The sequence below is a fragment of the Chiloscyllium plagiosum genome, chromosome 15 (assembly GCF_004010195.1).
Source record: "Chiloscyllium plagiosum isolate BGI_BamShark_2017 chromosome 15, ASM401019v2, whole genome shotgun sequence".
NCBI lineage: Eukaryota > Metazoa > Chordata > Chondrichthyes > Orectolobiformes > Hemiscylliidae > Chiloscyllium > Chiloscyllium plagiosum.
Window position 1 is genome coordinate 5,049,714 of NC_057724.1, and position 27,893 is coordinate 5,077,606.

Sequence of the window (27,893 nt, forward strand, 5' to 3'; positions counted from 1 at the left end):
GCCTTCCTGACCTGTAGTCTTCTTCTTGACCTCTCCGCCTCCATCCTACTCCGACCTATCACCCTCACCTTGACCTCTTTCCACCTATCACATTTCCAACGCCCCTCCTCCAAGTCCCTCCTCCCTACCTTTTATCTTCTCCTGCTGAACACTCTCTGCTCATTCCTGAAGAAGGGCCTGTGCCCGAAACGTCGAATCTCCTGTTCCCTGGATGCTGCCTGACCTGCTGTGCTGTTCCAGCAATAAAGTTTCAACTTTGATCTCCAGCATCTGCAGACCTCACTTTCTCCTCCCTGACTATAGTGTTTGCACTGTTGAGCTGTTTCCTAACTTTACAGGTTTCTTTAAGGTTTCTTCACGCTGATTTTGGTGTGAAAATGAACTGCAGTCTTGAAAGTTAAAATAAAGCAGTGAGAAAAATTTTTCTCGCTATGAGAAGATGTTGGGAGCTGTTAGTTATGGAGTCATAGAGTTGCAAACCACAGAAACAGACCATTTGCTCCAACTCATCCATGCCAACCAGATATCCTAAATTAATCTAGTCCCATTTGCCAGCATTTGGCCCATATCCCTCTAAACCCTTACTATTCATGTACCCATCCAGATGCCTTTTAAATGTTATAATTGTACCAGCCTCCACCACTTGCAGCTCATTCCATGTTCGCAAAACCTTCTGTATGTAATATTTGACCCTTAGGTTCCTTTTAAATCTTTCCCCTCTCACCCTAAACCTATACCCTCTAATTTTGGACTCCCCTAACCTGGAGAAAAGACCTTGGCTATTCACCCTGTCCATGCCCCTCATGATTTTACCAGGTCACCCCTCAGCGTTTGATACTCCAGGGAAAACAGCCCCAGCCTGGTCAGCCTCTCCCAACAGTGCAAACTCGCCAATCCTGGCAACATCCTTGTAAATCTTTTCTGAACCCTTTCAAATTTCACAACATCCTTCCAATAGGCATGAGACCAGAATTGCACACAATATTCCAACAGTGGCCTAACCAATGTCCTGTACAGCCGCAACATGACTTTTTATTCTTATAGAGTCATAGCATAATAGAGATGTACAGCACGGAAACAGACCCTTCGGTCCAACTTGTCCATGCCGACCAGATATCCCAACCCAATCTAGTCCCACCTGCTAGCACTCGGCCCATATTCCTCCAAACCCTTCCTATTCATATACCCATCCAGATGTCTTTTAAATGTTGCAATTGTACCAGCCTCCACCACTTCGTCTGGCAACTCAGTCCATACATGCACCACCCTCTGCATGAAAATATGCCCCTTAGGTCTCTTTTATATCTTTCCCCTCTCACCCTAAACCTATGCCCTCTAGTTCTGGACTCCCCGACCTCAGGCCTATTTACCCTATACAGGCCCCTCATAATTTTATAAACCTCTATAAGGTCATCCCTCAGCCTCCGAAGCTCCAGGGAAAACAGCCCCAGCCTATTCAACCTCTCCCTATAGCTCAAATTCTCCAACCCTGGCAACATCCTTGTAAATCTTTTCTGAACCCTTTCAAATTTCACAACATCCTTCCGATAGGAAGGAGACCAGAATTGCGCACAATATTCCAACAGTGGCCTAATCAATGTCCTGTACAGCTGCAACATGACCTCCCAACTCCTATACTCAATGCTCTGACCAATAAAGGAAAGCATACCAAACACCTTTTTCGCTATCCTATCTACCTGCGACTCCACTTTCAAGGAGCTATGAACCTGCACTTCAAGATCTCTTTGTTCAGCAACCCTCATTAAGTGTATAAGTTCTGCAAATCTTTGCTTTCCCAAAATTCAACACTTCACATTTATTTAAATTAAACTCCACCTGCCACTCCTCAGGCCATTGGCCCATCTGATCAAGATCCCGTTGTAACCCTCTTCGCTGTCCACTACACCTCCAATTTTGGTGTCATCTGCAAATTACTAACTATACCTCCTATGCTTACATCCAAATCATTTATATAAATGACAAAAGGTAGTGGACCCAGCACTAATCCTTGTGGCACTCCACTGGTGACAGGCCTCCAGTCTGAAAAATAACCCTCCTCCACCACCCTCCGTCTTCTACCTTTGAGCAGTTCTGTATCTAAATGGCTAGTTCTCCCTGTATTCCATGAGATCTAACCTTGCTAATCAGTCTCCCATGGAGAACCTTTTTGAATGCGTTACTGAGGGAGACAGTGAGGTCTGCAGCTGCTGGAGATCAGAGGTGAGAGTGTGTTGCTGGAAAAGTGCAGCAGGTCAGGGAGCATCCGAGGAGCAGGAAAATCGACGTATCGGGCCAGAGCCTTGCTTCAGGAATGCTTTACTGAAGTCCGTACAAATCATGTCTAATGCTCTGCCTTAATCAATCCTCTTTGTTACTTCTTCAAAAAACTCAATCAAGACATGATTTCCCATGCTCAGCTTATGCTGGACATGTATTTATTATTCTTCCCATTTTGTACCAAATACTTAAGTATTTATACCTAGGTATTTTGTACCTAAGATGGCATCTAAAGCAGTGACACTCCAAACTTTTCACTGCACTCATTCAAGTGCACATGTCAATAAAGCTAATTCAATTCAATTCAATTCAGTAGATTCGAAGCATGGACACTGTTTTAATATTGGAAACCTGTCAGCAAAATTGCAGAGAGTATGTTTTGAGACACACCAGGGAGAGCAGAGAGGACCGAGATGAGGAGAAATTGTAAACCTAATAGGTTATGAATGTTTGGAATTGTCTGTCTCAGAGGGATGCTCCAATGTTGAACATGGATATGCAGATATTGGATCTCTCAGTGAATCTAAGGATCTGGAAAGTAAGGTTGAAACTGTTGATCAAGCACAATCACATTGGAGGGTAGAGCCAGCTTGATGAGCCACATGATCTTCTCTTGTTCCTATCTCTTGTGTTTTTTGTGTGTGAAAGGGAGTTGAATCCCTCTTGATGACCTTCTCATTCAGAGGTGAGAGTATTACCAAGCTGGAATACACATCTATTTATAACAGTACCTCACTATGGGTGTAGAGAGTGTGGTCAATTCCGCACAGTTCCTTAGCAGCAGAATTCTAAATCTCCAATTACAGTCCCTAATGCTGGACATCCTCTGACCTCTGCCAGGGTCAGAAAAGACCTGCTGGTCTGTACACAATTGGGCGCACAATGTAAAACGTTGTAAGAGGGATTGCGAACTGACCATACAAGTTGTACCACAGTAGCTAACTTTGACAATCAAGTCATATCACGTGTCATATCATGTGTCCAAAAATGTCACTGCTATTGAAGCTGGTTGCTCAAGGGACAAGGTAAGGAACCGGGAGTCTGCTGCTGCTGATTGCTATGCTGATTGGTAAAGAGCTGTGACATATAACCTGGAGCATGAGCAAACTGCTCTGAGAGCACTGTGACTAGCTATTCCACATTACAGCATACACTTTGTGGAGCTCTTGTTAAAGATCATAGACTTGAGTACCAGGCAATATCGGAGGAACATCACCAGCTTCACTGCAAATTCCTCCTTTTGTACTGGCAGAAATCAGGAAGTTTCACGGAAATTATTCCTTGGATCTGATGCAGGTAGTTCTTCCTTTTTTGTGATGTGATTTCCCATCTTAACTATATTAAATAATAAATCTGGAAGATATAATTGAATAGGATGCGTTGTGAGACAGTAAAACCAGAAAGAGAAGTAAATGTGTATCAATTTAAGGAACAACATATTCAGAAGCATTATAATTTAAAAGATTGATTTGCTTACTAACGGATTATCAAGAATGCTTGAAAAAATAGGAAAATTATCTGCATTTTCGAGCAGTGCTGAATTGTTTTCCATATGAAATATTTATCTCCATTGCTGCTTGTTTGCAATCTTTTGCCATCAATTTCAATCATTTATCAGGACATAGTAAATGTTTAAACTATTTTAAAAATCTGTTGTAACTGTAAAATGTATTGATTTTAACAAAGAAGTTCAAATGCCAGTGTTTTGGATTGAATATTTATTGTGAATATAACTTGTGAATTGCTAGAGGAAAATATACTGAAAAATACACCTTTTTTACTCTGTCTTTCACAACATCAGGAAACCCCAGAGCAATTTATAAGCAAGAAAGTACTTCTGAAGTGTATGCCCTTTTGTAATGGAGGGAAATGCAGCAGTTAATTTGTGCAGAGCAAGATTCCACAGACAGCAATGTAGCAAAAAGACGTCCAGATCCAGTCTAATGCACTGGGGATGTTAGTTCAAATTTGAATTAAATAATTTCTGGAATTCAAAGCTAGTTTAAAGGTGATTATATAATGAAAAACACCATCTGGTTCACTAATTCCCTTCAAGTAAAGAAGACTGCATTCCTTACCTGCTCTGACTACATAGGACTCCAACAATGTAGTTGACTCTTAATTGCCCTCTGAAATGGCCAGGATGGGCAATAAATGCTAGCTTTGTCAGTGATGCCCACATCCTAATCACAGAATCACAAAAGCCTTACCATGCAGAAGTCTCATGTAAGTAATCCATACAAGGGAAAACAAAAGGTCAGCTCACTTTTTTGTGGTTTTACATGAAGGTTAAGTCGAGGGAGAAAGTCTCACTTAAACATTAGCACATCCAACCAAGCAGCACTCCCTCAGTATTACACAGGGAATGTTACCCTGGATTATGTGGTTGAGCTGTTAGAAATGCAATTTGAATCTGAAACGATCAGATTCAAATTTAAGAGTGCCAGCCCCCAAACTGTGGGTGACACAGAGATCGAACTTCTCCTTGAATCAATTCAGCCTTGAGAGGGTCTTTCATCTTCCTATGTATGAGAGAGATGATTGCTTCTGGGAACATTGCCTCCGGATAAAACAAATATCCCAAATAGGATGATGCAATGTGGGAACTCTGTGTGTTGACTCCATTGAGAAGAAAAAGCCAGATTTATCAATCCACAGAAACCGTGATCTCTCTACCCTGGTCATTAGATATTGTACTGAGTGCAGCTACTCCATTAACCTATTAACCGTACTGCCATATTTAAAGTAATGATTATTCTTTTATACTCTTGAAAACCCTTAAGACATTCTTCACTGAATTCTCTGGTTAATACATTCTGCTCACTCATTGTATGTGCTGGATCTTCCAAGCAGTTTAGTCATGACTATGGTCCCTGGTGTGAGGAATATAAAAGGAGAATCTTAAAGATAGAGCTAAACCAGGCAGGTGTGAAAATAGAAACAACTTTTACATATAAAGGTAATAGGAATCTGAACTCTTTCCTGGCCCAGTGGGTGCCAAGAATCAATTGAAATTTTAAGAAGCAGGCTAAATTTTTTTGGGTAAAAGTATCAAGGAATATGGATTAAGCTGAGAGAATTGAGTTGAGCTAAGGATCTAGCATGATGTTATTTATCAATGGAAGAAGGTAAGGGTCTAAATGGCTGCCCCATCATCCTAAATATCCTTTGGGAATCAGCATTTCCATCCTCCGTATATTTAGACCCAGTTTGTCTTGAATCTATTTGCTTGTATCCCAGCATTATTGTAATATATTTCTTATCATGGTTCATAATGGTTTTTTGAACAGGCTTTGGTAATTCTTCCTGAAGGTGAAAGGAGACGCAGGCACAGACACATTTCTGAGATTATTCAGCCCTGTCCTGGTGGAACCTCAGAATCTCAGTCGGAAAATGCTGCAACTGAGAGTCCAGCTTCTGGATGACGCCCATGAAATATATGAGGTGGAAGTAAGGCTAAAGACATTGATGTGATGTTTTATTTGTCTGTGGAAATGAGGGCATATCAGATTTTAATGTAATGGATCAGAACCCCCTATTAGAAGCAGAGTTTAATTAAATTCATACTGCCATGTAAGCACACTGAATAAGTCACTTTGGATAGAGGCTCAATCTCTTGCCTTTAAACATCTGTATGTTTATAATTATCCATTGTAAATACCATGGGACATTCCCTGACATCTCCTTACATTCTCATAGGAACTCTTTATAAAGACTGACACCCTCCCAAAATCTGCATTGCTGCCTCACTGTAGGCTTGATGTCATTGGCTGCTGATCAGTCGGGTGGGATGGACTCTACTTTTTCTTTCAAAGTAGTGTCAGGCCTCCTCCTGCCTCTCTTAAGTATAATTGCTGCATTCTTGTGAATATCTGGCAGACATACAAGTAAACTAGACTCAAGTTGGTCTCGATGTAAGGTTCAATCAAATGCAATGACAGTGCATTGTACATGGTGATAGGGTGGCCATTGTATTGCTGGATTAAACCTGGATTGATGATCCCAGAAAGTGTCAGTTCAAATCTCACCATGATATTTTAAAAATTGTAAAAGTGATCACAAATCTATTGGAACTTCATACCCAATTGATTTTCAAATGATCAACATGGGAGAGGAAGGCTGCTGTCTTTAACCAACCTGGTTTCTAAGTGAGCATTTGACTCTTAACTCTCCTCTCAGATGGTCTAGCCAAGTGAACCATCTCATTTGAAATAAATGGGTAGAAAGAACAACACCAATAGATCACTCAATATGGACAAGATAAGCTCAGACACCTAGCGCAGTCAACATTGCAAAGGCTTCCTCTGGGTGGTTTAGCCACAATAGGAGAACTGCCCTTTATCTCACAAAGCAACAGCCTGACATAGTAATACTCACTACATCATACATTACAGACAATGTCCCAGAAATAACCATTACCATCTCTGGGTACACCCAATCCCACCAGTCTTAGTTAGTCAGCAGTGAAACACCTGGAAATCCGCAACAGTGACTCAAAACATGAAGTCTCATGATATCATCCAAACTATGGGTATGGAAATGTACATCTTGCTGATTACCACCAACCATCCTCCTTCACTGATGTATTATCACTCTATCATTTTGATCATCACTTGGATAAAACACTGAGGGTGACAAGACCACTGAATATACTTTGGGTGGGGAGCTTCAATATCCACCAACAAGAATGGTTTGGCAGCAGCACTGCTGGTCCAGCAAACTGCGCTCTGAATTGAATTGAATTGAATTTATTGTCACGTGTACCGAGGCACAGTGAAAAGCTTTGTCCTGTGAGCAATACGGGCAGATCACAGAGTTAAGTAGCATAAATAGCAAATAATAGGTAAACGCCGATCCAAGCGAATGTTAAGAGTTTGTGTGTCCATTCAGCATTCTAACAACAGTAGGGTAGAAACTGTTATGAAACCGGCTGTTGCGTGTGTTCAGGCTTCTGTACCTTCTCCCTGATGGTAAAGGTTGTAGAAAAAACATTTCCAGGGTGGGATGGACCTTTAAGAATGCTGGCGGCCTTTCCTTGACAGCAGGCCTGGTAAATGAGATTCTATAGATGGGAGGTTGGCCTTTGTGATTGTCCGGGCCGAGTTCACAACTCTCTGTAACCATCTCCAACCTTGAATGGTACAGTTGCCATACCAGGTAATGACACATCCAGACAGAATGCTCTCGATGGCGCACCTATAAAAATTGGCAAGGGTATTCGCCATCATGCCAAATGTCATCAGCTGCCTGAGGAAGAAGAGACATTGTTGGGCCTTTGTAACCAGTGCGTTAACCACTCCAAGGATCTTGACACTCTCCACTCGGACATATATGCTAGTCTGGCCCTGCTGTAGGTAGTGAGGTGAAAAAACAGGCCTCTTAACGTTGGCCTCATCAATCTACCCCCCTTTAGAGGAGCAACTCATCCTTTGACAGCACCTTCCATACCTGCAAACTCTATCATCCAGAAGGACAAGGGCAACAGATATATAAGAATAACACTATTTGCACATTTCTCTTCAAATCACTCACCATCCAGACTTAGAACAATATCGCCATTCCTTCAGTGTCATGGCGTCAAAATCTTAAGATCTCCCTCCCTAACAGCACTATGGTTGTCCCTGGATCACATGGATTACAGCATTTCAAGAAAGCAACTCATTATCACTTTCTCCAATAAATGTTAATTTTGTGTTCTTTGTGCCTACATCCCAAGGATGAATTGAGAGCTAAAATTTAGGAACGGCATGATTCAATCAATTAAGTTTCTAAGCTTGGTTTAGATTAGATTAGATTTCCTACAGTATGGCTCTGTCTTCTTCCATCCAGCCAATTCCTAATCCAAACCTCCAACTCACCCTCAATGCCATATCTCCGTATTTTCTGCAGTAGCCTACCATGGGGAACCTTATCAAACGCCTTACTAAAATCCATATATACCACATCTACCGCTTTGCCCTCATCAACCTCCTTCGTCACCTTTTCAAAGGATTCAATAAGGTTTGTGAGGCACGACTTGCCCTTCACAAAACCATGCTGACTATCCTTGATCACATTATTCCTATCCAGATGTGCATAAATCCTATCCCTTACAATTTTGTGTTCTTTGTGCCTACATCCCAAGGATGAATTGAGAGGTAAAATTTAGGAATGGCATGATTCAATCAATTAAGTTTCTAAGCTTGGTTTAGATTAGATTAGATTTCCTACAGTATGGGCCCAACAAGTCCACACTGACCCTCCGAGGAGCAACCTACCCAGACCTACTCCCCCTACATTTACTCCTGATTAATGCATCCAACACTGTGGGCAATTTTGCATGGCCAATTCACCCACCTGCACATCTTTGGACTGTGGGAGGAAACCGGAGCATCCGGAGGAAACCCATGCAGACACGGGGAGAATGTGCATACTCCATACAGACAGTCGCCTGAGGTGGGAATTGAACCCAGGTCCCTGGCGCTGTGAGGCAGCAGTGCTAACTACTGAGCCACCATGTTTAATTGGTTAATGAAGAAGACTGTCCAATTGAGTATCTTCAGCGAGTGTTCTTGCACTGGAAATGTTTGTGTGTACAGGTGTGTGTGTGAGTGAAACAAAGGTGTATATACATGATCTTGAGCTGATGCATGTGTATGTGTGAAAGAATGTATGTTTGCAAATATGTGTGCATGTGAGAGTGTGAACACGTCTGTGTATATGTATGTGAGTCTATGAATGTATATGCTTGTATGTATATGTGTCTATGAGTCAAGGGTGCATGTGCGAATGCGTGGGCTAGATATTTCTTGCCCCAGGGGCATGCATATTTTCAGCTTGGGGGCACATAAAATAGAACAGGTGCCTTACCTACCACCTTACCACCCATCTCCAAGCTCACCCCACAAGATAAAGGATGAACATATGCCAAAATCATCAGCCTGCCCTTCCCATATTAATAAATAATTGTCAATTGAGCTTGTTATAAGCTCAGTTGATCCCAATATTACACTGTTGGCATAGGGAGATGGTCATGAATATGCAGCCTGCTTTTATTAGGGGTGGAAAGCCCGAGAAGATATTATCTTAGAATCCCTATAGTTTGGAAATAGGCCATTTGGTCCAACAAGTCCACACCAACCATCTGAAGAGTAACTCACCCAGACCCATTCCCCTAATATTTTACATTTCCCCTGACTAATGCACCAGGCTGACCCATCCCTGAACACTATGGACAATTTAGCATGGCCAATTCACCTAACCTGCGCATCTTTGGACTGTGGAAGGAAACTAGACCACCCTGAGGAAACACATGAGGACACGGGGAGAATGTGCAAACTCCACACAGACAGTCTCTCGAGGCTGGGATCGAACCTGGATCCCTAGTGCTGTGAAGCAGCTATGCTAACCACTGAGCCACCATGCCACTCCATGTGAATTCCTTATGAGCAGCCTGGTCCCCCATTCCACTCTACCCATAATTTTCAGCGCATGCGAGTATTCATGTATGTTTATGTGTGTGTGAGTCTGCGCATTCATGTGCATGCATACATTTTCATATTTGTGTTCACGAGTGTCCATTTGTATGTGTGTTTATGTGTGTATGTATGAGTGTGAGTGTATATGTGTTCATGTGCATGTGTGAGTTTGTATGAATGTGTGTGTATGTGTGCGTGTATTCATATGTATGAGTGTGTGTGTGTGAGACAGTATGTGATTGAGTCCCTTGCTTGTCTCATCTCTGTCACCTTTGTCAGTAGCTGCCTTGCCATGGCGCCTGGTCCTCACAATTTCCCAGCATTAATTTTATCGCCATTTGGATGATGCTCGTCACTCCCCTCTCCAAGCAAAGACTGCAGCCCCATTGACATAAAAGCTCAACTGCTGGATTAAAATATCAAGAAGAAGATTGTTGGACAAACATTTCCTTTTTGGGCTTTGGTGTTGGTCTTTATCATACAAAAAGCAATAATTTCACAGAACATTCTTCCCTGGATTCCTGCCTGTAAACCCTTTGATCAAATTCAAAAATGAGAACAGCACAAATCCATGAGAATCCACTTTTGTTGTGCATTACACAATAGAGCTTTCAAGATGAAGGCCCTTAGGATACTCCAGCTGGTCCTGCCTTTTGTCAACAAACTGTCACTGTGAGGTGAGCAGTGGGCACTAGCTGGTAATATTGTGTGTTTTCTTTTGCTAAGTGGAGTCCAACCAATGATAGCAGCATGGCTCTGTCAATAATGGACCTGACTCTACTTTTGCACATTAACAATAAACGTACTGATGGATTAATTCAATTTATTTAATGGTCCTCTTTGCTCCAAGCACTGTTCTGTGTTTTCTGTTAAATTTAGAAAGCATAGAAAAACTTTCATGCAACAGGGAGCCATTCAGCCCATCATGCCGTACTGACTGAGAAAGAGCTATATAGTCTAATTGCATTCTTCAACTATAGTGGTTCCTGTTGTAGGTTACTGCATTTCAAATACATATCCATGTATTTTCTTACAATTCAATAAGGATTTTTGCCTCTATAACTTTCACACAATTCCAAAACCCCAACATCCTCTGAGTGAAACATTTTATCTCATCTTCCCTCTAATCTATTTACCAATTTCTTTAAAGTGTGCCATATAATTAATGACCTCTTCACTGGGGGGGTGGGGAGGCACGTGCGGGGGAGGTAGTCTAGGTACATTCCATTCACTGTATCTAAGCATCACATAACTTTCTACCCCTCGGTTTCTTTCATTCAAGAGAAATAGCCCCAGTCTATCCAATCTCTCCTGTTGAAGGTGGTATATCAGCATGGATATAGGATTGGTTAACTAATAGAACACAGAGTGGCAGAATTTTCACGATGGTAATCTATAACTAGTGGAGTACTACAGGGGTCAGGACTTGGATGAGGAAAGTGATTATATGAAAGCCAAGTTTGCAGATGACATGCGATGGAAAAGCAAGTGGTGAAAATGACATGAAGATTCTGCAGAGGGATGTAGACAGAGTAAGTGAGTGGGCAAAAATTTAGCAGATGAGATATAATATAGGAAAATGTGAGGTCATGCACTTTGGCAGGTAGAATAGAATAGCTTCATATTATTTAAATGGATTAAGACTGCAGAAAGTTGCAGCATTGACAGATTTGGGAGTCCTCATGCACACAAAATTTGCATCCAAGTTCAGTGGGTAATAGGGAGCCCATGGTGGGATCATAGTGGGATTCAAGCCCAGATCCCCAGAATATCACCTGCATCTCTGAATTAGCAGTCCAGTGAAACTACTATTGGGCCATCACCTCCACTTATGAAAAGCTCAGTCCCAATTTGGTTTTGTACTTTGATGCTGAAGATATGACACCAGATGTTTCTCTGACAGGAAGGCTGTTTCCAGTGGGATGCCTCACGGTTCAGTACAGGGTCCGTTACTTTTCCTGTAACACATCAATGATTTAAAACTAAATACAGGGGACAGGATTAAGAAGTTTGCAGTTGATATGAAAATTGCTTGTGGATTTATCATGAGGAACAAAGCTGTAGACAACAAGACTGTACTAATGGAATGGACAGAATGATGATCATGAAACTGTTGTCCATTGTTGGTTCACTAACATCCTTTCGGGAAGGAAACTGCCACCCTTACCTGGTCTGACCTACATGTGACTCAAGATCCACAGCAAAGTGGTTGTCTCTTAAGTGTCCTATAGGCAGTTAGGGATGGATAATAAGTGCTGCCTAGCCAGTGATGCCTTCAGCCCATGATTTTTTTAAAAATCCCTTTGACTTCATGAGTTTTCAATCAATCAGCCAAATGTTACTTCATCAAAAATAGTGCCTAAATGCTTGTCGACTACATCTGTCGTGCTACTCTCTTCAACTTCACTTACTTGCCTGAAAAAAAAATGATCAAACATGGCCTCCCTTTAACAAAGCTATGCAGATTATCCTAGATTAATTTCTGCCTTTCTAAACTCATGTTTCTTTTAGAATGTTTTCTAAGAATTTGTCACCCTTCAAGACTTGACCTGTGTATCATAGAGTCATAGAATCATAGAATTCATACAGTGTAGAAGCAGGTAATTCTGCCCATTGAGTCCATGTGACCCTCCAAAGAGCTCCCAACTCCCTACTCTATCCCTGTAACCCTACATTTTTGCACAGCTAATTCATCTAACCTTTGCATTAGCAATTAGCTATTTTTCTTCTGCCCTGCTTAAACAATGATACAGTATTAGCTGGCAACACGCCTGTAACCAGAGAGGATTGCAAAACGCTGCTCAAAAAATGTAAAAAAATCCCATTCTCACATGATTCTGTCTCCTTGTTGATCTCTGTAACATTCTCCATCCTGACAACTTTCCAAGAACTGCAGACTGGGACTTCATTCTCAGGGTTGGGAATGCAGTGTGCTGGATTTGAAAAGCTGACCTGGGGAAAGTTTCCCCGAATGTTTGGTTTTTTATTCCACATGTCATCAAGAACCTGGAAAAGGTTCAAAGGTCACTGCATTAAGTGGAAGGCTAGTCTCACTGCCATAGCACCTTGACTGAGATTTTCTTAAAAAGCAATAAAACAACAAAAATGCCCTTCAACTCTCACCACCCTCCTCAATTCCTCACTCCTGTATTCATGCATGGCCACTATGTCAATTTAGAACTAACGCATGCCCCCTACACACCATGCTATACCCTTTTTCTTAAAATATCAACTCATCCATTAGCTACCTTGGGTTGCTCTCAAGATGAGAGCGATCCAAGATGAGGTCAATTTTTTTTTAAATGTTGAAAAATCCACTGTTCCAAAAAACACAATCTCATTGGTTTTTAAAAAAAATTCACTGCATTTAATTTCTTTTAATGCCTAATTAAAACAAGCATTATAATTAATATTCTTGTTTTAAAGAGTTTATAATCTGTTGTAGCAATCACTCAAACTTGAAATGGCAGACAGCCTGCTGTGATTATTGAAGGCTATGGAAATTAGTCATTTGACATGAATTCAACAATGGTAATCCTTAAATTTATGTTAACAGGAGGCTAATAGAAAGCAATTTAAAAAAAAAATACCCTAGACAGTTTTCTCTTCAAGTATTTTAAGGGTAGCAATTTTAAAAGCCTTGACATCTTTGCAGTTCTTTATGACCGTTAATTTTTAGTGTTCCAATGAAATTATGTATTTTTAACACATACCCATGCCCACTTTTAACAATCAAGTGCATCTAGCATCTCTGAAAGGGCACCAGACTTATTCAAAGTTGTCCCAGGACCATATCGAAAGGGGTATATTATCTCTCCAAAAGAGTACAATATCTATTCAAAATGTGGAGGTGCCGGTGTTGGACTAGGCTAGACAAAGTCAAACATCACATGTCACCGGGTTGTAGTCTAACAGGTTTATTTGAAACGACAAGCTTTCGGAGCCCCCGAAGGAGCAGGGAGCTCCGAAAGCTTGTGGTTTCAAATCAACCTGTTGAACTACAACCCATGTGATTTTTGACTTGATCTATCCAAACAATTCTGCAAAGTTTCGACATGCTCATGTCAGGTCATATCTCCATTCTTGGTGTTGCCCACTCCACACCATTGAAGATCACATGTGTCTGGAGGCAGTTGCTTTTTAATACAGGCAGCTGCTCCCATGAACCACATTTGCTCAATTTGGAACCTGCTCCCATTGCCCCCAGTCCCCTGCTGGAATAGCTGGTATAATTACAATATTTAAAAGGCATCTGGATGAGTAAATGAGTAAAAAAGGAAGGATATGGGCCAAATGCTGGCAAGTGGGACTACGTTAGTTTAGGATACCTATGAAAGAGTTGGACAGAAGGGATTTGCTTTTGTGCTGTGACTCTATGAGTGCTGTGTTCGGATGAGACTCCACTTTCAGAACCCCAGGACCATTTCCAAAATGGCATAGCGCCTCTTTTGTTTGTGAACATTCAGCCTCTGCTTTCCTCCAATTCTATCTTCTGCGACACCTCCCAAATTATTCTCCCCACTCCAAAATAAAACCATGATTAATCCACTTGATGATAAATTATATTGAATTAAACTATGATTACACTGAGTGGGATTGTTTGACTTTTCATTTATTTGGCTGAGAAAGGGTCCCTTCCCCATTTGATTAACCCACATGTACCCTTTTGATATCAGTTATAATTTTACTTTTAGGGTTTTGTTCCCTCATTCTAGTCTGTCTGCTCCAGAGGAACTAATTTCTTTTACCCAACCTGGTATATTCCATAATCATTTTAACCTCATCAATCTTTCTTGGACCTTCCAAGACAAGGGAATCTGATTCATACGGTATGTATCTTGGATTTGCAACCCTTCCTTATATTTTAACCAATTAAATCCTCCTATCAGCCTAGTGATTATTTCCTGTCCCCCCCTAAGACCAATAACTGCTTCCTGAGGTGGATGTTCAAAAAGCAGTTACTGACTAAAATTCTGTACAATAGAAGCATCACTTCTGTCCTTCGCGCTTTTAAAAACATAAAGGAAAGTAATGTAAATCATACTTGCAAATGAAAAAAACAAATCAAGATTAGGTATTCTGGCCTGCTTTTGAATCCACATTCAACTGCTTTAAATGGATTTGCTATCTTCAAAAGCTAAAATACATTAAAATTAGGATGACTTTGTTTATGTAACCACTAAGGGATATCTCTCTTAGTAATGGGAGTAGACAGATCAAAGAAATATAGAGAGCCCCTTGAAAATGCTAAGCTAGAGCTTCTGCAACTGCTGTGGGCTGATTACTGATAAATAGCTGCTGTTTTGTTTAGCTTGTTAAAGCGTCTTGCGTTGTGTGGAATTATAGTTATTATTCATTTAGACACATTAATGACTAGTTTGGTTACCAGCTGACATGGATGGGCTGGCTAAACACAAATACAGTGACTTTAAGAAAAGTCCAGTCTGACATAGATCACAGGCTGAATTAATCACAGTGTTTTAACAAAACAAATAATGAGAGCCTTAATGATATACTCCTGATATACCTCCCACTAGTTCTTTACTTTCATATGACAAGGAAACACCCCTGGGACATCCCTACAAAGATAAAATAAATCAGCCACCATCTTTTATTGCATCTGGCTGGTGCAGAGGCAGACTTCAGTTGAAATGCAGTTATTATGTTGTCTGTCAACAGTCAATGCCTGAGGTTAGAAAGCATTTTCAGGGAGAGAAAGGAAATGTTGTGTAAATGTGTATGGTATTTGGACTGTGGGATGACCCAATCTTCCAAAGTATTTTAGTTGAATAGTTTACAAGATTTTGGGAGTGACTTATTCAAATATATATATAGTTCCTGGAAATGTCCACAGGTTGAGTGAATGTATTAATGTACTTAAACCATCAGCTAGGCCTACACACTCCACAACTTGGCAAGTGTCTGAAAAGATAGCAGTTAAGCCACACCAGGAATCTGCATATGGAAAAAAAACAAGACAATGTGTATGTCGCATACACACACACACTCACAAGCGCACACACACATGCACATTGGCTCAGGGATTTGGTGAGGCCATTCAGCCTCTTCGGTCCTGTACCATCAACACTGGCAGGAGCCGTAAGCTAATTAAGAGTCTGACTGGCCATGGCATGAGCCCTCCTTCAGGTAGCTGGAACTTTGCTTATACCAGCCCAGAGAGCAGGGGTTGTCCTACACCATGGAGGCACCAGACAGGAGTATCCCACTGGATGTCAATCCAGAGCTGACACAGTAGTTTCCACTTGCTGGGACTACCTGGAGCTACAACCAGTTTAAGGCTCATTACATTGATAGATGTACCATGTAACCAATATTGGCAGTGCTTTCTGCTCTGGTCTGGTCAGTCTCTGATCAAAACCAATGTGTGATAAAACCTGGTGAACACAGGAATTAAAACCCCCCACCTCAAGTTCATTGATTCATCAATTTGCAAATACCTCCGAATAGAAGTTATGTCTGTGTAACCAATATAAAACAGATCTCTCACAGCAAAGCAAACCAATTTCACACTAGAATGGAGCTTGCTCATTCCTTGGTGACCCCGGTTAATGTCCTTATGGTATTATGAAGTTTGCCAGCATCTCTCTGGTAATGAATGCCCAGAGCTCTTTAGCACTGCTGAACTAATACAGACTCACAGGTAGTATTTCTTCATGTGACCTTTCCCCAGCAAAAAGCCACGGGAAAGACCCTTTTCGATTGTGTCTGCCAACGCCTGAACCTTGTTGAGGAGGATTACTTTGGAATGGAGTTCAACAATCGCTCTGGGAATATGGTGAGCAATGGCCAACTCTGTCTCCCCAAACTTTGTTAATTGAGAGGAACTTGTTAGTTCAGAGCATGGGTATGATGGACTGAATGGCTCCTCCTATGTTGTGAAATTCTAGGATTGGAGAGGTATGCAATGGAAAATCATAGAATAACGGAATGGTTACAGCACATAAGGAGGCCATTTGGTCCATCATATTCATACCAGCTCTCTGTAGGAGCATTTCACGTGGTGCAACACAAAAATCACTTTCCTGTAGCTTTGAAGATAATGATTCAACCCTCTTTCAAACGATGTCACAATAAAAGTTGCCTCCACCACACTCCCACGCAGTCCATTCCAGAAACTAGCAACTCTCTGCACAGAATCAGTTCTCCTTATGACCCTGGTGTTTCTTGTTTCTAATGACCTTCAATGTGAGCCCTCTGGTTCGTAATCCTTCTGCCAATGGGAACAATGTATCCCTATCTGCTTTGTCTAGTCTCGTCACAATTTTGAAAATATCTATAAACCTATTTTCAATCTTCTCTTCTTTGAGGAGAAGGATCCCAACTTCTTTAATCTATCCACACGACTGAAGGTGCTCATCCCTGGAAATATTCTCGTGAATCTTTTCCCAGTGTTTTCACACCCTCCTTAAAGCTGGTGCTCAGAACTGGATGTCGAACCTAGGGCAAAGCAATTCCTTACTTTGGTACCCTACATCTCTATTTATAAATTACTGTATTCTATATGCTTTATTCTATATGCTTTATTGACTGTGCTGTCTGTAGCCTTCAATGATTTCTGCACGTGTACACTAAGATCCCACTGCACCTGCAACTCCTTTTGAATAGTGCTTTATTTTCTATTGTCTAGATTAGAGTTGTGGTGGAAAAACACAGCAGGTCAGGCAGCATCTGAGGAGCAGGAAAATCGACGTTTCGGGCAAAAGCCCTTCATCAGGAATAGATCCTGAACCCATGGCTCCATTCCTGATAAAGGGCTTTTGCCCGAAACGACGATTTTCCTGTTCTTTGGATGCTGCCTGACTGGCTGTGCTATTCAAGCACCACTCCAATCTAGACTCTGATTTCCAGCATCTGCAGTCCTCACTTTTGCCTGCTTTATTTTCTATTGCCCCTCCATGTTCCTCCTACTAAAATAAATCAGTCTACACTCCTGTGTATTAAATTGTACCTTCCAATTGTCGACCAATCAACTATTCCACCACTCTTAAATGTCCTTTTCAAATATTCTCTGTCCTCTTTATGGCTTATAATGCTTCCAAATTTTGTATCATCTGCAATTTTTGTAATTGTGATCTGTACGCAAAGGCCAAATATATGTCAGGAACAGCAAGGTTCTCAACAACAGCTCCTGTGGAACTCCACTATAAAACTTCCCCCAGTTTACAAAACAACTGTTCACCACCACTCTGTTTCCTGTCACTTGCCCTGTTATGTATCCATGTTGTTACTATCCTTTTTATTCCATGAGCTCTAACCTGCCTCGCAAAACAGTTCACTATATTAAACAGCTTTTTTTTGTTTTGTTTGGTGATATGAAAATGCTAAATAATTAATGATTACTTTGCATAAATATTGCTTTTTAAAGAAATGGACTCGTGAAATATTTAAAAGATGTAAGAAATATTTTGGTGTGGCAGGTTATTGCATCTATCAGGCAAGAGGTAAAATCTTTTAAACATTTTGAACTAGTCCGATGCATATTGTTGTTGTGTATGTGTCAGTCATAGGATGCACAGCATGATCTGACAATGGTTAGAAGTTTAACAGCCAATAAATTTGTTTTTGGTAGTGTTGGTAGACGGAGAAATATTGGTGAGGGCATCAAAACAGCCTTAAAGTTTTCAAGAATGTTCTTTCCTCCACTCTATGCCCATTTTGAATCATGTCTAAATGCATTATTGATTCTAGGTTTAGTCTATGGACCCTGTCCCTGACTCTAGGAGGCTATTTTTTGACTATAGAGAGTGCTGACTTACATTTGTGTCAGGTCATATCTTAACCCAAACCCAACACTGTCTGTTTATTGCTAGGTTTAGGGAAAATTGCTGGAATAGTATTTGTAAAATAATGATAGGAAATTGACCCATGTTCAATGCTACAATCCTTCCTCTTCAAACATAGAATAAACAACACTCCATTTATCTTTCATTTATGGCTGAGTTATTCATCAATGAAGGATTGGTAGCATTCCACAGTTCAAGATGATCAAGAAGTGTCTGCTGTGCTGGATTGAAAGTTTTCAGATGGAGAAGATTCCAAGATACTGCCACCTCAGGGCCTTTCTTCCCCCTATGTTCCAATGGACCAGGCAGAACAGAAAATAGCCTGAAACCATAGCACTAACATCCACTTCCAAATGTTCTTGTGTTACATTGTAACAAGTCCCCTGCATGAACTGAAGATTTAATTATGCACCAATTAAGTATCAGTTAGCTATGGAATTGGAATCTGAGATGCTATCGGAAGGTCAAAAGACTCCATTCCTAAAAAAAAAATTTAAAGCCATAAATGATGGATTGAAATTCCTGCCCGTGCTATTTTCCAGTGCACAGGTCAATGTCAGAATCCTGTGATCTAAAACTTGTCATCTTCTGCTGAGGATGCCTCTGTCACCACTAAGAAAATTCTCAGACTGTGCACTTGAGGGTCAGCAGTTGCAATCCAAAATAGACCATCTATTGCTCGGAAATTGGTGCTGGGTCTGAGTTCCTGCCCCATTCATTTCACTGACGTGATGGCTCTCAGAATGCTTTAGGTCCCCCACCTTTGCCCAGCTAAAATAAAATCAAATGGACCAGGAAACCACTGGAGGGCCTTCATCCTGTAACACACCACACAGGCCTGTTACTCAGTGGGAGCGTTTATTTTGAAGTGAAGTGACCCAGTTATATTGTGTATAAATGTATCCACTCTCTATCCTGCCACACCATTCTGATTTGGATCTCTGTGCTAATTGCAGGTTTGGTTGGATCTCTTAAAACCTGTTCTAAAACAAATCAAAGGTGAGTAATGTGCACATTTCTAAAGTACCTCTGACCAAACACGATCTTGCTCTGTATAGGAACTAGTGTGGAACTTATCAGTCATAACACAAATTGTCAATGTAAAGCCCCTAGAGTACCAGAGACATTGTGAAAGTAAGAATCACAGCCAAATACAATGAGAATAAGAAACTGTGCTTCTGGCAACATATTCACATGTTTAATCTATTGTTACAGAAGGACAAGTTTAAATTTCAGCTTCGGTGGAACAAGGGAGGGTTCTTACAGTCTAGTGGAGTTTAAATATAGGGGTGATTCATTCAGTTTACTTTCATCAGAAGCTGTGACTGAAATAAGAATCTACAATCTCTAGGAGGAGCACAATTATGAGAGGATGTTCTAAAGCTGTTGGAACAGTCATTGTCATGAAATCACTGTGGTCTCTATTCTAATTCTTCTAACGCTGTTCCTTCCTCTCTCCCTTTTCCATTGTTCTGTATTTATTTAGATTTTGTTCATTTCTAACCTTTTCTGATTCCGATGAAAGGTCATTGGCCTGGAATGTTAACTCTGCTTTTCTCTCCTCAAGTCCTGACCTGACCTGCCAAGCATTTTCATTATTTACTTTGGGGTTTAATGACATCCTAGCTTTCCTGATTTGCAAAGATCAACTTGATATCTCAGGGCAGTTTTATTGTGTATTTCTAGCTTTGAATAGGCCACTTCTGAGGCTTGTGTAACTTTTTCCCAGGTGATCATATTGGTAACTTGTGGTATTTGCCTCTTCTAGTATTGGGTAAGGATCATTTGAAAAACTTCACGATCACCAATCTTTCTTTGTCTTTTCTTTCTCTTGGGTCTCTCTAGTAATTCACGACAGTGGATACACACCGTAAAGTATCTACAGGAGAAGCACTGTTCTTAGATAGCAAGAAGGTTTATTATATTATATGTATAACTACATGTGTTCATGTATAGTTAGCAGCACTTTAGGAATCTTGTCCAGATATATCTGCTCCTTTCAAAAGCTAGAATAGAAGTGTGTGTGTGTATGTGTGTGTGTGTGTGATCAGCAGAATGGGGGCAGCAGATGAAATGTGAAAATTAATCCTTTCAGAAACATTACCTTCTACACAGCTTGAAAAATCACCCTGCACGATTACACATTGATCTGTACCAAAGATTTGTCACCTCCTGGTCACTGACTGTGCTGCCGGTCCCAAATTACCAAATTAAACCAAGGTCACTTTGACAAGTGTACCATGAACTGGTATCACTGCTGTAGTGAACACCCACCAACTTTGATTTTTGAGCAAGTTTGAGGGGAAGATACTTGTTTGCTTTGCTTTTTCAGCATCTGCTGTCTTCTGTTTTAGTTTCGTCTTGGTGCTGTGTTGAACATTGCCTATTTATTCCAGCCCTACTGAAGGTGAGTGCTGTCAATGCCAGGGGGGCAGCTTCCTCTGTAGCTCAGTTACTCTGTTTCAGAGCTCAGCTTTGTCATGGCAGAGCCACGTATTTAGAGAACCCCCTCCAGCACTGTCTCTACCTCAACAGTGCACTACCCACTAACACCCCCACCAATAAGCATTGCAGGGTTTCAGGGCCAACTCAGTGCTACAGTCTCCATAATTTATTGTGGGCATGCTCCTGTAAATATACCTTGCTATGGCCAGTAAAATGCAGTAGCACCATTACAGTATTCTATGTTATTTAACCTATTTTGCTAATCAACCTGTTCATAGACATTAGGACAACCTCTGTAGCATGTGGGATTTGAACCTGGGCCACATGGTCCAGAGTAGGGACACTACCACTGTGCCACACGAGGTCCCTATTCGGTTTGGTAATGAGCTTGGCAAAGATACATACAAACACATGGACTAAGGGCAAAAATTTGCCACTTGGCCCTTTGAGCCTGTTTCTCTATGAGATAAGGAGAAAGTGAGGTCTGCAGATGCTGGAGATCAGAGCTGGAAATGTGTTGCTGGAAAAGCGCAGCAGGTCAGGCAGCATCCAGGGAACAGGAGAATCGACGTTTCTCTGGATGCTGCCTGACCTGCTGCGCTTTTCCAGCAACACATTTCCTTCTCTATGAGATAAGGTTATTAGTGATCTAATGACTCAGCATTCCCACCTACCCTGATAACCTCTCCTCCCTTTAGCATATCAACAATCTCTGCATCTTTGCTTGAAAAACATTCAAAGACTCTGATTCCTCTGCCTTTTGAACTCCAAAGACTTCTGACCCACAATGAGAAAAAAGGTTCGCCTCACAGCGCCAGAGACCCGGATTCAATTCCCGCCTCAGGCGACTCTCTGTGTGGAGTTTGCACATTCTCCCCGTGTCTGCGTGGGTTTCCTCCGGGTGCTCCGGTTTGCAGGTTAGGCGAATTGGCCACGCTAAATTGCCCGTAGTGTTAGATGAAGGGGTAAATATAGGGGAATGGGTCTGGGTGGGTTACGTTTCAGCAGGTCAGTGTGGACTTGTTGGGCCGAAGGGCCTGTTTCCACACTGTAAGTAATCTAATCTAATCTAATCTAATCTAATCTCTGCCTTCAATGGCTGACTGCTTATCTTTTAACCATGAACCCCTGGTTCTTGACTCTCCCACAAGAGGAAACATCCTTTTCATATCCACCCTGTCCACACCCTTCAGGATATATGCATTTTGAGGAACGATACTGTCTTAACACATGAATGTGCTTTTCAAATTGAGATCAGAGGATGTCAAATGGTTTGCAATATAATGTTATGCAAATCTTTGAAATCAAAGCAGTCAAATCTCATGAAGACAATCTATTTCTAGATTCAGGATCTCGTCTTTAATCAAGTCACCTCTTACTCTTCTAAACTCTAGCAGATACAAGCCAATGTGTCCAACCTTTCCTCATAAGATAACCCACCCTTCACTTTACTGCTTTCAAAGCATTTTTTTCACCTTTCTTTATACACCTTTCTTTAAATAAAGAAGCAAAGACTGTACAGAATCACAAATAACCAGAATAAGGCTGCATTCTGAAAAATGAGCTTCACTTACACAGCAGTCAGGACTGGGTGTCTACAATCTCAAAGCAATGCAAGTGGAGTAGAAAGTCATTAATACAAAAAGTATTATTAAAAATTAGCAACATGCATCCTTTTATTATTGTACAGAGTTTTTTCTATTTCCTATGTTTTATTTTTGGTAATCAGTCACCTTAATCAGGTGTGAAATTTAAGGAAAGGTATTCCTTTCTGTGTGAAACACATAGAGCACTTGGATGTTATAACAGTAAACTTTGAAGTTATTGTGAATGGCAATAGTTATTGGCTTCATTATGGAATCAACCACTACCAGATAATACCTCCAACATTAACCCTTTCAAAATCATTACCTTATTCATTGTCTCCCTCTAAGCTTTTTCTCCAAAGTTACCATTTATATATTAAGTACATGCCTACTTCTTTATTGACCATGACCCTATCTTGCACCCCTCCCCCACCCTCAAATTTCTGACTTCACAAATTCAGACGATCAGGAGGATTCATAGTTCTTCCAGAATGTGTACTCAAAAGACTGGGAAGATTGGTAAGTCTTTGGTTTGAGGACGGTTGATTTTGATTCAGAGGTTGTGTGAAGAATTTCTTCACTGCAAGATTCTTTTATCTTTTGCATATCTTTCGTGGAGGATGCCATTCCTGTTACACTCAACAGTTGGTCCATTATCTTACCTAGAGGACCTGTAATCTCCAGAATTCCCTTCACAGGTGAACTGCCAACTTAGATAATTGCCTCCTAACATCAATTGGGTGCCCTTCAGTCTCGTGAATGACTATAATGGAAAACAACTATTGAGTTGAAGCAAGTGCTTTCTCCTTTGTAATGTCCTGGATTTTCACATCAGATAATTCCATCTTTTTTTGACCATGTCCTGAATCTGTGGACATAGGTTGGCTTCTCTGAAATTGAATGCAGCTCATCCCCATTTTGTTCAACCTGCTGAGACATCCAAGTTGAAGCATGTAAGCTCTTTGTTTTGAATTGTTGAGTAGTTTGGCCATCTTGTTCTTTGTGGATTCTGCTGAAGTGAACATCATCACATGTTCAGTTGTGTTGCTGGATGATTACTGCTGACTTAACATGTCTCTGTCAGTGAAACAGATAATTCTTTGATAAACAAAGGATTGAAATGCTGCTCTTCAGCTTGTGTTGTTTTCGTACCCAGCAACAAAGTCGAATCTACTGTATCAATTTGCTCTTATGTCTATTTTGCTGCCTGAATAACTTCAGTTAATGTTGCCTCAATTAGCTTAAGTACTTGTGGGTGGCATGGTGGCACAGTGGTTAGCACTGCTGCCTCACAGCACCAGAGACCCAGGTTCAATTCCCACCTCAGGCGACGGACTGTGTGGAGTTTGCACATTCTTCCCGTGTCTGTGTGAGTTTCCTCCGGGGACTCCAGTTTCCTCCCACAGTCCAAAAATGTGTAGAATTGACCGTAGTGTTAGGGGCAGGGGAATGGGTCTGGGTGGGTGGTGGGTCGGTGTGGACTTGTTGGGCTGAAGGGCCTGTTTCCACACTGTAATCTAATCTATTTCTTGTTCTTAGAATGTGCTTCTTATGGCAAGCTTCATTCATTAGATGGTACTTCTATGATGGCAGGAATGGAAAACATTTTCACCACACCTTTAAAGTCACAAATTTTCTTACTGTTGACAGTATGAAACAATTATCTTATACAAATGTAAGTAATAGTAATGATAATGGTCAAATAATCAATTGCTTATCACGGATTAATTACATTTGTGGTTTCCTTTATTTGAAATGTAAAATACATTGGAAGTTATGAATCAGACATTATAGTAGACTAACGGTGTGTACAGTTTGCAGACCCACATCAGAAATAATTGCCCGGCAGAGTCATAACATTTCATCGAAACTGCTCATGGAATCCTTTAAGTGAACTCTCTTAAAGTGAACTAACTCTCTCTTACACAGACAACAGATTATTGCTGCTTTTTTTGGTTCTACCATGAGTCTAGGAAAATCTATAAAATATTCCATTCAATGCCTTTGATCAGTTATGGAGTCAAATAGACCTATCAGTCCAACCAGTTCATGACAACCATATTCCCAAACTAAACTAGTCCTTGCCTGCACTTGGTTCATATGCCTCCAAACATTTCTTATTCATGCACTTATCCAAATATCGTTTAAATGTTGTAACTGTATGTACACCCACCACTTCCTCTGGAAGTTCATTCCACACATGAACCACTCTCTGTGTAAAACAAGTTGGCCCTCATGTCCTTTTTAAATCTTTCTCCTCTCACCTTAAAACTATCTCCCTTAGTCTTGAAATCCCTCACCCGGGGAAAAGACATCTGCCATTCACCTTATCTATACCCTTCATGATTTATAAACTTCTATGAGATCCCCCCTCGTAAGCCCCAGTGAGAAAAGCCCCAACCTATCCAACCTCTCCTTATTACCCAAACTCTTCATTCCCAGCAACAACCTGGTAAATCTATTCTGAAACCTCTCCAGCATTTTATATCCTTCTTATAACAGGACAACCAGAACTGGACACAGTACTCCACAAGAGATTTCACCAATGTCCTGAACAAACTCAACATGACATCCCAACTCTGTATTCAAAGCAATGAGTGATGAAGGCAAGCATGCTAAATGCTTTCTTAACTACCCTGTCTACATTTGACGCAAACTTCAAAGCGTGTACTTGAACCTCTAGGCCTCTCTGTTCTACAACACTACTCAAGGTCCAACTTTTAATGGTATAAGTTCTGCTCTTGTTTGTTTTATCAAAATGCAATACCTCACATTTATCTAAATTAAACTCCTGAGCCATTTATCTAAATTAAACTCCCATTGACTCAATTAATCAAGATCCATTTGTAATCTTAGATAACTTTCTTCACTGTCCACTATATCACCATTTTATGTGTCATCTGCAAACTTACCATATTCTTGCCTTCTTTCTTTGCATCCAAATCATTTATATTCATGTCAAACAAAAGCAGATCCAACATGATGGCTTGATCCCGATCGAGTTATTCTCTTGGAACTAGTTGAACCTCAAAGTTGAGCCTCAAGGTTACTGACGTCAAGACGAGTGCAGGCTAAAAAGTGAGAAGTGTTGATTGTGAATTATGTATATATTTTCAACTCTCTTACATTCCTTGTTTTGCAGAATTGCCTGCAGCATTCCTTCCCTATTAAATGCATTTCTACTTGGGCCATGTCTGCAAGTCACAGCTAATCTCTGACAAGACACTGGCATTTGACCATGTATCAAACTTAAAATTAATAAGATGTCCAATGTCATATACAAGCTCATCACATCTGAGGAAAGGTCACTGGACCCGAAACATTAACTGATTTCTCTCCACAGATGCTGCTAGACCTGCTGAGCTTTTTCAACAACTTCTGTCAAACCCAAACTGGTTGAGTCACCAACTTAGGAATGTATTGAAAGCCCTTTTCTGAAACTGGTGGCTCTATCACATTAACATCTTTGTAGGAGTAGGCATGAAGCATTTTACTGCTCTGAAACTGTGTCATACTTCTGCATATCTACCAAGATTGGCCCCTAGATTTACAGAAGCAGATTCTTTTGTCATAGCTGAGCAACTTTTTTTTATGGTGCTTCTTCACATTGAATCTTAGTATCTACTGCTTGGATAAGACAGTTGATTAGTCACATATGATTTTTGAGTACGTGAATGTTATAAAGTGTCTAGGCTCTATTACTCTCCTACAACAAAATTCTTCTCCACTCAGGATTTGACAGTGACTCTTTCCCATTTCATTTTCCAGCACAATATGAAATAATGTTCCAAAGTCTAATCTTCTTTGGAAGATAATAGGTCTGATGTAGTTACATCAAAAATTTCAACATCAATTCTGTCTTTTACGAATTTGGATTTCAAAGCTCCATTATTACATTTTTCTTCTGATTTGTAGAAATAAAATTATCTTTGGATTTTCCTGGATGATGAACTTTTCTCTTCTACCTTTTCAAGAGTTGTATTTGCTTTCAGATAAAGTAATTATCAGAAGATTGAAGACTTTCTGCAAATGTATCTGTGTCTTCTTTGATATTTTGTCAATTTATATTATCATCAGCTGTAGGTTCTATTGAAGATAATAGTGTATTTATTTGTTCACCTTGAGATTTAGTGTTTCAATTTGAAATTATTCCGTATCCTAAGAGCAATTTTCTCCAAGATTTCTAATCATGTGTTCTGTTTGACCCATCTCTTACAATCAATTATTAAGGTAAAGTTATTTCTCCTGTCAATTAATTTTCTCATTTAATGCTGTTTAAAATCCGTGGCATTCAATGCTTTGTGTAATCTTCTGATTTTTAAGCACTTGATATTACACTAAATCAATGTTATTTTCATCTCTCAGCTTTACAGGCTGTTAAACTCTGTAATATAGCAATGCTGTATGATTTTCTTCTAATATAGCTTTAAAATCTGCTAAATAGCAATATCTACTGCTTGCTTGCAATATTCCCACCATTGTATTATGATCAAAGTAATGAGTTACTGCCTACTGCAGGTAATTTAAGATCTTTTTCTCTTCTGTTTTCAAGATGGCAGTCTCTTGTTTTATTGCAAGAAAAATGAATGCTTTCACGGCTTAATAAATATACCTTGCTGTGTTTCTCTCAATAAATCACAGTGGCTTTTATATATTTTCCTACCAAATCTATGATTTGTGTTAGAATTCTCTTAATGTCTTCTTCTGTGAAATTCTGTCTTCTAAGTCTTTTAAATCACTCTTTTGGTCACCTGACTTGTGCTCTGCATTATTCCTGGTGCTGTGGCTATGCCATCAATTAATTTCACTGCCCTCAACTTTGCTACTGTCACCATGCTTGCCAGTGTTTGTTGTTTGCCAGTGGTGCTCACTGTGAATATTAAGTCCTCCTCTTTTTATTTCTATACTTTGCAACCTGATCCTTAATACTGTCAATTTTAAGTTCTTGTTCTGGGAGTGTTTTTAACTTTATGCTCTGAAATGCTGACTTCCTAACCGAATCTAAAGTCAGGACTGACCACCAAATTGCCAAGCGTGACTAGTTTTTTTCCCCTCTCTTCCAGCCTACACTGCTTTCATTTTGCATCTTTGCAGCTCAGATGTGAAGGTTGTACCCTGGACTGCCTCTATTGTTCTGCCACTCATTCCATCACTTGTACTGACTGCTTGTCAGCTGATGGCTGAGTATTCTTAAAGTGGCTATGTCTTTAAAGTGGTAAGCTCACTTCTTTTCCCAAATTATTTTTCTCCTGGGTAGAATGGTATGTCTCCAGGATTTTCTATGTGCTGCAGAATTAACTACTAGTAGCTAATGATGCAGAGTT

The 27,893-nt window shown here is 40.4% G+C and overlaps 1 protein-coding gene across 2 annotated transcripts in view; it reads left to right on the plus strand.

Moving 5' to 3' along the window:
• Positions 1-3,419: 3,419 nt before the first annotated feature.
• The window catches only part of LOC122557065 (FERM domain-containing protein 7-like), a 66,096-nt gene continuing 41,622 nt past the window's right edge, over positions 3,420-27,893 (plus strand). Inside the window, exons 1-4 of one of the 2 annotated variants that reach the window (XM_043704335.1) lie at positions 3,420-3,573; positions 5,568-5,727; positions 16,426-16,530; positions 19,495-19,537. In XM_043704335.1, the coding sequence (XP_043560270.1) occupies positions 5,671-5,727; positions 16,426-16,530; positions 19,495-19,537 (205 nt within the window). In that variant the 5' untranslated portion in view covers positions 3,420-3,573; positions 5,568-5,670. The remainder of the gene's footprint in view (positions 3,574-5,567; positions 5,728-16,425; positions 16,531-19,494; positions 19,538-27,893) is intronic. The other variant, XM_043704334.1, reaches the window with a different exon arrangement.